The following is an 11,716-nucleotide window of genomic DNA, read 5'->3' as shown; positions in this document are numbered from 1 at the left end:
GGTGACTTTCATTTCCATAGAAGACCATCTTTAAGGTCAAAGGGTAAAAAGCGAAACTACTGACTGCATCAGAAAAAATATAGCATCAAGGTGATGTGATGCCATATGTCCCTGGGAAGGTCGCTGGTTGTTGTGACCAAATGAATCAACTTTAATTTGAAAAAAATATCACTTTTGTTATTTTTCTGTGTGAACCATTTATGTGGCAAAAATAGGGACTATGACTAATACACATGTATTCACAGTTCAAAGGTTTTCTGTCAATTTGACAGCTTCTTGTACAATATAGTGGAAATTGACCACAAAAACATATTCAGCAAGAAAACATTAAACCGCACAATTTTTTTTCCCACAAAAATATTTGGATAAATGGTATTTAATGATTATTTTTTTGTGCATCTGTTTAATATGTTATTTTACTAAGCTTATTTTATTCAAGATTGTCAAGTGTTTACACTGAATAATATCTTCAACTTAAATTGTGGTCTGAGCTTAACATTATGTGAAAATCCAATATTTCATGTCTTAAATCATAGAATATCAATCATAAAACAGACATATATAATGTTTAACCTTGGCAAACAACATTATATACAAAAACAAGATGTTACACACTATGTTGTGCTCAATATACCCCCACTCAACCATTTCTGACAAACCTGAAAAGGGGATCCACGGTACAAGTCATAATCCAAAAGCAATATTCTAAATATCTAAGCATTTCCTTTTATAGAAGCTTAGAAAGCTGTTACAAAATTTCCCTTATGCATCAATTTGAAAATAACTAAGTTGAATGGTAAACAGGAAATAGATAAGCGAGTTTCCATGAAAGGGAAGACAAGGTACAAGTAATGCAAAAACATTATTCCAAATATTTAAGCATTCGCTCCCATTGAAGCTGAGGATTTTGTCGAAAAAAAGTGTAACAGAAAGACAGACAATGAGATTGCAAAATAGCCCTCACTCATTTAAAAATCTAATATTTCATGTCTTACACCATAAAGAATCGTCATCAGCCTTAAAAATTGACCACCAATTCAAGCCATGACTGGTAAAAATGCTAGTGGGCTTGCAGCATTTGACTAACATGCCAATGATTACTATATAAGTTCATTAAAATTTTTGAGCTTGGGCTTGTTAGAAATTTCTATGACAAAGACTGCATCATTACACAGACCAATGAAAATGTGTTTCTAGAACCTCTGCAAACAACAATGTATACAAAAACAATACAAACAATATTCTTACATCAGTAATTTATTTAACAAAAATATAAATATCTAACATTTGATGTATATCACAGTTCAGTACAATATATAACAATAACAATAGAACAAATATCTTAAAGAATATTTATACTTTAAGACCATTCAAAGTTAATTTCTTTGTTTTCTGGCCATATTTTATGGAAACTAAGGAGGGATAGTGTCAGCATTAGAATTTGATTACGCATCGACTGCATCAGGTAGTTAACTGGACATTTGACAAAGAGATTTAGGTACTTCTCCGTCTAAGAATTGAGCAAAATGTAGAGAAGGTGTGGCGCATAAAGAAAAAAAATTGCATTAACCAATTAATTATACCTGATAACCACCAGAAATAAACAACGAAGTGTTCGTAAAATTTGCCTTTTCAAGATATTGATAGGTCAAGTTTAGTTGAAATGCACTATGGAAAAATGGCAAGAAAATTTTCTAGCACACTTTCTGATGGAATGAAAATAATATGAAGAAGTATCATGACTAACATTTGGTGAGTTTTTATTTCACGATTTCCCAAACCTTGTCAATAAAGTCAAAAGCAGAACCTCACAAAAATTTCCTGCTCTACGGTAGATTCAAATACCTCTGGGATAATAGAACATTTACCAGTAAATCCCCCTGTCAATTGTCTAGTTAACTTCCTCAAAATTTCATCAGGTAATGGGGCATTTAATCAAAAGGAAGACAAACTCTATTCCATGAAATCTATTATTGTACTTGCTGTAAAAGTGTTACTTCAGAAATAATACCTTTAAATCAATAAGTACGAGTTTAATCAATTTAGTGCTCCTAAGTTTCACATGGGTGTTAAAAGATATTATGTCTACAGCATAGCAAGATTTCATGTTTCCCCACAGTTACATGTATTGAATATTTTAACATCTAAACATCTACAGCTAAATGGTATTGATGAAAGTGAAATTGCATTTAAGAAGTAATATGAACACTACACCCATTCAACTTAGATTTCATTTGCATATTGAATGATCACTAATTAATTATCATGGCAGCCTTCCACAATGTAAACTTGCCTACCAAATACCCTCCCAAGGCTGAATATGAAGTGCAAATAACACAACAGCAATTTGAGTCAGTAAGTTTGTCACTGCAAAATCTGCAAATCGTTTCTTTTAAAAATACATTTGTGGCAATATATCACTATTTGTAGGGATGAGATAACTTTACAAGACGTTTGTCAGAAGTAAACTACAAGGGGACGTAACTCTTTAAATGTGCAATAAGGTTGTTGACATTGTAAAGTTATGGTCTTTGAACTCTGAATTTCCACCGCAGTATCACATCCTTGCGTTTATAAAAAATGGGCAACATTCATAATCATTGAGCACCTTCTGGCCTGGTCTGTCAGTCTGTAAATGCTTTTTAAATGCCTAGGCTTTTCTACATAACTATCTATATAGAGGCGATAATGGACTGTTTTTTCTGTGGCTCTTTATCTTATCACTCTGTAAAAGAAAAATGTCATTTTATTGAAATTAAATGAAGACAGATTTAATTTAAAATAGCAAATGTTGTAAAAAGTAGTCTTGTTATAAATGATCTAGTACCTTGGGTCAAAAAACAAACTCAAATTCCCAATATATGTTTAATTCTTAAGTACAATTAGGATAGACAGTGGATACAAGAAATTTGTGAATCAATACTTTAATTAATTTCTGACCTAGAAACACAAGTTAATTGGTAAAAAAAAATCAGTTTAATCTGATGCTCAGAAATTAATGTCTGATACAAAATTAACTAGTAATGAAATCAATTAACTGATTTTCTATCATCTAAATAATTTCCAATTTTTTAGATAAGCCATCCCCTTCAAATGAATTTTCAGTAAAACTTATAAGAATCAAAATGAAAAAAAATATTAAGTAGCACTCCAGCTAAGGATCATGCAATATGTGATTCATGGGTAAAAAGCCTACATATTTTTATTTTTGATATTTTGTTTGAAATGTCATAGTAAACAGAAATAAACATGTGGTTTTTCATATAACCCGTGCTCTTAGGAGATAAAAATTGTATAGAATGCACTGTAGATTTCAAAATTAAGGGAGATAACTCTGTAAATGGCGCTCAAATACAATAGAATCTACTGTATTTTCAATGTCGATTATCTCCTAAGAGCAGGCAGATTTGAATGAATAATTACACATTTCATAGTATAGATCCATAAAACAACTTAATTACAAAAATAAAAATATGTAGCCTTTTTAGGGGTGTATCACATTTTTTAGATTTTGCATGATTCTTACAAAGACAGCTACTTAAGTGTTTAACTATCCTAGGGCAGTGCAGCTAAAAGGATTTATTATAAAACAATCTTGAGGCTTAAATATACATGTACAGGTAAATATTGATACAAAGACAAATATGATACAATATAAGTCAGCTAATGTTTCTATTTATACAAAATCACAAGCAGGGAAAACAAATTTAGACTTACACATTATATTATAAGTTTACCCAAGACTGTACTTCTGTCTGATTTTATTTTACCCTTTTAAGGAAAAAATAACATTACCATTTACCATTATCATAATAAAGAAATGAGACATAAAAGCAAGCTAAAATCTTTGCTGTGTTTTTCTTATTTTATGAATCTAAGTAGTGATTAATTGTATGTGCTTATTTATTCTACTTTTCAAAGGTCTCAAATTTTTTTCCTACCTCACTCACAATATCCATATTTTTAAACAAGTTTTGGCCATCATTATTGTGAAAATAAAAGAATGTTTGCCTTATACAGTGAATCTGTCTAAACTGAATTGTTTTTGGACTTGAGATTGGTTTAGTTTAGACAGATGTTCGGTTTATCAATGTGCATTTAAAGTGATAAAAAAAGGACTTCAAAAAGTGTCTGGTTTAGACAGTTTTTTAGGGTTTGGTTTAGACAGGTTTTCAGATTTTTTTGTGTTAGGTTTTACTGTAACAGAAGATTTAAGACTCAATGAACCTAATCATTCCCCATATTATTTAATACTTACATATACAGGGTAATCATGTAACACCATTCCATTAGCTCGACCAAACCCATTCTCGGCTTCACTTAAACGTACCATCATATCTTGTCTCTCCTTACCCCAAGATCTTGAGTTCTCAGCCAACTGAAAGGAACGAAATTTTCAGTTATCAATTTTATGAGAACATTTTCTGTATTCTATATTTTTTCTTTTCATATTTTGATGTTTTTATTTTTATTTTTATTTTTTGTTGTTGTTGTTTGCCTTAAATGTTGATACCCTTTATTTCACTCCTATCTTAACTCTGAGTAAAAACTAACAATTCCTACAATTAAGAGTTGGCAAAAATTATTGGTCAAACAGTATAGTTTCATTTGTTGTCTAGCTAACATTTTACCTACATCTGGAAAATAGATTAAGAAATAAATCACAGAAACTCAATTTTATCATTGTTTTACCACAGGCTGGCCATTTATGTCGTATTGTTTTACCCCAAGCGATAGCGAGGGTTGAATAACTAAATGAATGGCCAGCCCATGGTAAAACAATGATAAAATGGATTTCCGTGATTTATTTCGATTCTAATAGGACTAGTTTCTATATATTTTTGAACAGACAGCCTATGTTTTGTACAAAATGCTGGTCATGTGTTTCACTTTTTTACCATGGCTGTGGATTAAAGAGCTTTGAAGCACATCATATAAAATTTTATACAATGCATATGTTTTCTGAAAACAACACAAAAAGCAAAAGGTTAAACTACAAGAAAGAGATATTTAATTTCTAGCATTTATTTGAAAATACTAAACTAATGTTTACCTGTCTTTCAAGGGAGGCAATTCTAGCTTCTGCCTTATCTAAGGCTTGGTACATTTCAAATTTATCAGAGTCATTTCCAGAGTTAGTGTTTGTTGTGTTAGCCATTCTAAGCTGATCCTGAAACAACAACAAAAGTTTTAGTATGCCAATGAAGACGGCAAAATACTGTAGAGATGTCAAATTTGTCATATATACGGTGCATCTAAATGTTCTACAGTTAACTCGACTTACAGTACCAAACTTAAATAGCACATTAGAATCTCAAAATTATGCAAGCTATGGCTATTTGACTTCATTAAGAGTAAACATTTCTTAGCTAGCATCTAAGGTAGAAACTTTCTTATATAATTGCCATTCTAAATAATGACTTTTCAACACCATATAAATTCTTGATTTTCATATGAATTTGTTAGTTCTAATTTAGTAAGGAAATTTCAATAATTTAATAATGTAACCATAAAATTTTCGCGGTAGTTTTATTTTCACTAATTTCCCAATAAGACACGAAATGCAAAAATTCAACTTTCTTGATACTTTTTTTTTATTTAAGAACATTATAACATGATTTGAGTAACAATCAAATTTTAAACTGTGCAAAAAGTTGACCGATTGCTAACAAATTGCCCAATTTACAGAAAAAAACATTTCCTGATTTTAAACTTCATAGATTGAAACTGAGATTTCAACTTTAATGAATTCAGCATATATAAACATACATTTTAATTTCTGAGATACAATATATTAAAAGAGTAATCGATAGAACCAAGGTTATATCGATAATCAAAAGAATGTTATCTAGGGACAAAGACCAGACATGGAAAACAGACATACACAACAAAGAATATAGAGTAACTAAAATCATACATACAAAGTAACAAAAGCAAATGAGCAACTCAGACTCCACTAAAAACTGGGAGCATGGACCAGGTGCACCGGTAGGGTAAGCATCTGCTGCTTTTCTAGAATATATCATTAAAAACTGGTGTTGAAAAGATAAAATAAGAAGAAGCAATAATTCTTACCTTCAAATTATCTATCTGACCTCTTAAATGTTTATTTTCCTGTAACAACGCTTCATTAGCTTCTTGGCCAGGGTGGTCTGAAAAACAATACAAAGATTTAACTCGGAAAGTATTTTGTAACATTCTATTAAGAAAATTTTTTGAACATACAAAAAGTTACTTTCAAATCTGTTATTAACTGTTATGGTTGTTATAATGCTATATATGAAAGAAAAGTACTAGAAAATGCATCCATGCTACACTTTTATACAGAGCATAGTGATTTTTTCCTTCAGTCAACAAGTTCAGGCAGAAACCTAAAATTTCTTTTCCTGATGCTGTTGGTACAGTTTCACTTTTTACCCTTTGACCTTAAAGATGCTCTTCCATGGAAGCACAAGTCACCTGTTTGCAATTCTGTTTCTTGATTTGCCAAATACTGATAACTTAGTGGCGTTCAAAAAACTATATTGGAAATTAAAATTGCATGCCATTTTTTACTTCCTGAATGAAATGTAGAAAATTATAAGTAAAAAGAACAAATTTTTCTGCGTCGGCTATCTTTTAAAAATAATACTAGTTTTATATTCATACCATTTTGTACATGTATATCAATTTCACAATTATATCATTTTCATAGATCAACTTCTAACAGGTTAAAACAAACAGACCAGAAATCTATTTGCCAATTTCTATTAACTAGCACTGTATAAGTTACATCAGTCAGTACTATTTTTACCTTTGTGTGCTCTGGATCTGTCTCTGTGTTGTTTATCTAAGACTTTCTCCATTTTCTCTATGACCTTCTCCTGGGATCTACAGGTCTCCTCAACTTTCTTCCATTTAGCACTCTTCTCCTGAAGTCTCCGGAACTGATCTTTCTGTTTTGTGAATTGAAGCTGCATTTGGATGAAGTTTTTCTGTTCATCATTTTTCTAAAAAGAAAGACATACACTAGATATGAGTAAAATCTGCCAAATATTCAAACTCTTAATGTCCATTACAGGGCTTAAAATAAAATGCTTTCATTTTTAAAGCCTATTTTAGCTTAATTGCATTCTAAGACGGTCAGTGATTCCTAAATTTCAACGAAAATTAGATTTATGCTAAGAAGGATGACTACAACAGATTTTCTATATAGCAAGATAAGTGTCAAAGCGCCCACCATTGCATTATCCAGAAAACCTTGTTTCCAAGGAAATAATTTTCCATAACAATGATAGGGCAGTTAATAAATTTCAGTCAATTGTTCAGAATTAAGTAAATGAGCTCTGAATAAAAGTGTGGCTTGGACAGATTTTCTTGTACTTTTTTTTTTTTAATTATATAGCATTATTTTCAAAACATATCAGCTAGTACCAGTTCACAATAAGTAGCTTTCCAAAAACAAAAAAAACAACAAAAAAAAATCCTCGATTTCTGATTTTAATCTTTGCTACCCATAGATTGTAGTAAATTACAACTGGTATGAGGAGATAACTTAATACCTACTATATATTAAGGGGAGTTAACTTACTTTTATTAATTCATTCTGTAATGATTGAACTTTAGATTTATAGGCTTTCAAATCAGTGGTCTGTGATTGTAAGGTCTGTTTTAAGGCAGCTGTAATAACACAGTTAAAGTTAAGATATATAAAGTATCAAATTAGTACAAGTCTTTGTAAGAATCAGGCAAAAAGAGAAAAAAAATTGAAAAACGCCAATCTGTTCACAGAGTTATCTGCTCCTGAAATGTACATTTACAGTTCGTTTCAAAGATATATTGGAAATTTTTAGAAATTTGAGGTTTTTTTACAGAGTTATCTGTCTCTGAAATGTTTATTTACAATGCATTTCAATGAAAACATAACTCATTTAACCAAAATCGTCTGGAAAATCTTCTCTTAAGTCCTTTTTTCTGATGGTATATATAGTCCAATTACACTATCAAAGTTGTGGGTTGTTTCTTACAATGTTTCACCGACAGCCTGATTCTTACAGGGACTGACATTTGATATAGCTGGAACTGGATTTTTATTATTATGAAGAAGTTATCCTCCTTAGTCCAGTAAGAAAAAAAAATTAATACAATGCTTTTTTTAAAATCATGTTACCTGTCACATACACAGTGCTATTTTCATTACAGAATACTCCTTTTTATGCATGATTTATGATTTCATTTTAGTTATTTGCCTTTTATATTTCATGGTCAATTTTCAGAATGAGACATGAACTGTCTATATCTTAGTAATGATAACATGCAAAACTCAGTAAGTTAAATATTTTCTATTAATTACCATCTAAAACTGTAACAAAACAAATATATACAATGAAAGAAAAACAATATATTTTTTTTAACTACTAGTAAGAAAAAGATATGATTTCATGTCAGTAACATCTAAAGAATCTGCATTTCCTTACTAAATTAAATAAGCAAATCAAGGCTTCATAAAATACCAAGAAATCCTATTATAAATCTATCTCTACAAGTATTGTCAAAAACAAATCATGCATCAGCATGCTTAATTCACCTTCTGTACGAGATGGACAGACAACTATTTGTAATTTTCCATCAGCGACATCAATACATGTAAATTTATCTGTGTGAAATAATTCTTTACTAAAGAAGCTACATTTCATTTCATTTACTGATCAAGCAGCCACCATTATAATACAAAACTTTTTCATATAGCATAAAATTCTCAAAATGCGACTTGTTGGTTTAGAGAAGATAAGATTACCCAAAAGATTAACTTGGATGATTTCCGTCATTTTTACAGCTGCCGGGACATGTGCATAAGCAATATGCCTTTTCCCTCTTAGCAATGATATTTGCCAAAACCTATATGCCTTTTTTAGCCTTGCAAGCCTCATCCCACCAAAATTCATTCGGAAGTTCTTTTGTTTCACGTTCAAAGTAACCCAACATAATTTATCAATTTTGAAAAGAGTTAATCTAAAGTAAAAAAAAAAAAGCTGCAGGTGAATAAACAAGAAAGACCCTGAAAGAATGAAACAATCAGCTACTTTTTAAATAGATTTTCTGTGTGATTAAACAGATATATCATGGCAGGGAGGGGTATTTCCAAATTCAAAACCTGTCTAAACCAAACCACTTTGGATTACAGAATTCACTTGGTTTTGACAGGAATTTGGTTTACACAGGTTCAAATCCTAATCCAGATATGAAGGGAATTCCAAAAGTGTTTGGTTTAGACAGTATTTACTGAACATATTTGTAATTCTCAGTGACTTCATTTTGTCCTATGCACACAGGCACTAGGCAAGATTTAAAAAAAAATTTATAACATATACAGTGAAAGTACTTGGATACCTGGATACACATCAATATGATTCCCCTTTTTCATGGGAATCAAATTTCATGGTCTGGCTTACCCACAAAAACCACAAAACTTGGTACCCCACGAACATTAGTACTATCATTGTATGTCTTACATTTAATGTTAATGAAAGGTGTATAAACTGGTATATGACTTTTAAAAAAATAATGCCTAGTGCTTGTGGATATGTACAGGATATTGCAAGCCAAGAAAATTACAGTCTGTAACTTACTGAAAAAAAAGTTTTCTAGTGATCATAAAAAAAAACAAAACAAAACAAAACAAAAACAACAACAACAAAAGAAAAAAAAAAATCGAAAAAATTTGAACTATCTTTTGTGAGATTTCAATGCACAAAATCATATTTTTCATGAAACCAATTATTAGAATATCAATAATTTAGACATCAGTGTAAAGTTTGTATTTTTCATTCAGAGGTAATGCAGACACTGTAAATATATTTACACACAGAAAGATGCCTACCATATCTTGACATAATCTCAGGTTTGGTCAGACCATCCAGTTCTGCTGAGTCAATCATTAGTTTACTTGCATCGTTATAATTGGCTAGATCCCTTCGTAACTGACTGTTGTTAGCTTCTAGCTCCTGTATCTGAGCTCGCAGGGCTAGAATATCCTGTCCCATTTTGTGAACTGCCGATCTGTAGTTTTCTAATTCTCTCATTTGATGGTCCATAACTGATAGAGAGGTCTTGTCCAAGTCTTCTGGAGGTCGTCTGTGGCTGAAAGTAGCAAGTAAATAGAAGAATTACTTGAAATGCCAAAAATTCACAAAAAACTCCCTGAACATTCATGTATAATTCTTTTTTGACATTTACAGTATTTTGTTAGTAAAACTATAAAAATCTATGGAAAAAAGTGTAAAGTAAAATCCTTCAATAAAAACACAACATAAGAACCTCCTAAGCCAAAGAAAGTCCTTGGTAAAATTCATCATTGAAAAAGTTATAAACTAACTCACTCTTATATATTAGTAGTATACCCACTTTCAAAATGATCGCTACCTAATTCAAGTTTTCTTGTGGTTAATCAAATCTTTTCATTACTATATGGGGAAATATCTTTTCTACATTGAAAATGGATTACCATGTGATTAGATAGAAAGCATTCAGTATGTGCAAATTCTATAAATGATTTGGTAGATCCAAATACTATCAACTTTGGCAAATCTTGTAGAAGTACAAATACTGGCAAAACTGGTTTACGCATGAATATAAAACTACAATGGCTATAATCTAATAATACAAGAAAGTCATGAACCGAAATCATGCATTGAATTTCAATTTGTAATGTAATTTGACAGTAAGTGATTTTAGTCTATTGATCTCCCAGCATAAAAATCAAAACAAGTCAATTGACCCATGGACTGAGATAAATAAAAGATATATTTGTGACTATTGTTAACATATTAATTTTCGTGGTGTACTAATATTTTCAATATTTTCACATTGAAGAGATAAGTGCAAAAAATTAGTGACCACCCAAATTGATAGTAAAGCTGTAAAAAAGCTGGGAAACAAGTCTAAAGTAAAATTCACAAATAAAAACACAGCATATTTTTCACTCTATGGAATCATTATCATTTTTTTTATAAACCACATAGATTAATGCTTAGCTGCTCAAATGTTAATGTGGCAGAATCAGCAACATGTAATTGAACACACTGTAGTGCTAGGTATATGCACACTCATACAAGCCCCCCCCCCCCAAAAAAAAAAAAAACAAAAACAAAAAAAAAACATACAAATTTAAAATTAAACTTTTTTTTGTATCTGCATTATACATGATTGTTTATACCTTATATTGTTTACTCTATATCACACCCTAGACCTATATTACATACCTTATATCACATCCCTTCACTATAACATACCCCATATCACACCCCTTGACTATATAACATACCCCATATCACACCCCTTGACTACATAACATACCCCATATCACACCCCTTGACTACATAACATACCCCATATCACACCCCTTGACTATATAACATACCCCATATCACACTCCTTGACTACTTAACATACCCCATATCACAGCCCTTGACTATAACATACCCCATATCTCACCCCTTGATTAAATAACATACCCTATATCACACCCCTTGACTATATAACATACCCCATATCACACCCCTTGACTATATAACATACCCCATATCACACCCCTTCACTATTACATACCCGATATCACACCCCTTGACTACATAACATACCCCATATCACACCCCTTCACTATTACATACCCGATATCACACCCCTTGACTACATAACATACCCCATACCTCACCCCTTGATTAAATAACATACCCTA

At 31.1% G+C, this 11,716-nt stretch overlaps 1 protein-coding gene across 10 annotated transcripts in view; it reads right to left on the bottom strand.

The window, feature by feature from the left end:
* Window positions 1-1,241: 1,241 nt before the first annotated feature.
* Window positions 1,242-11,716, bottom strand: part of LOC148620136 (coiled-coil domain-containing protein 33-like) — a 49,399-nt gene continuing 38,924 nt past the window's right edge. For 9 of the 10 annotated variants that reach the window (XM_088580722.1, XM_088580721.1, XM_088580719.1 and 6 more), the window contains 7 exons: window positions 9,860-10,119; window positions 7,571-7,659; window positions 6,794-6,989; window positions 6,076-6,152; window positions 5,054-5,170; window positions 4,259-4,378; window positions 1,242-2,725 (listed from right to left, as the gene is read on the bottom strand). In XM_088580722.1, the coding sequence (XP_088436848.1) occupies window positions 2,669-2,725; window positions 4,259-4,378; window positions 5,054-5,170; window positions 6,076-6,152; window positions 6,794-6,989; window positions 7,571-7,659; window positions 9,860-10,119 (916 nt within the window). In that variant the 3' untranslated portion in view covers window positions 1,242-2,668. Of the gene's footprint in view, window positions 2,726-3,717; window positions 3,772-4,258; window positions 4,379-5,053; window positions 5,171-6,075; window positions 6,153-6,793; window positions 6,990-7,570; window positions 7,660-9,859; window positions 10,120-11,716 lie in introns of all 10 variants that reach the window. The other variant, XM_088580723.1, reaches the window with a different exon arrangement.

This window comes from Perna viridis, chromosome 4 (genome assembly GCF_037379345.1).
Source record: "Perna viridis isolate PV_CMFRI_1.1 ecotype Kerala chromosome 4, ASM3737934v1, whole genome shotgun sequence".
Lineage (NCBI taxonomy): Eukaryota > Metazoa > Mollusca > Bivalvia > Mytilida > Mytilidae > Perna > Perna viridis.
This window is presented reverse-complemented; position numbering and strand designations above follow the sequence as displayed.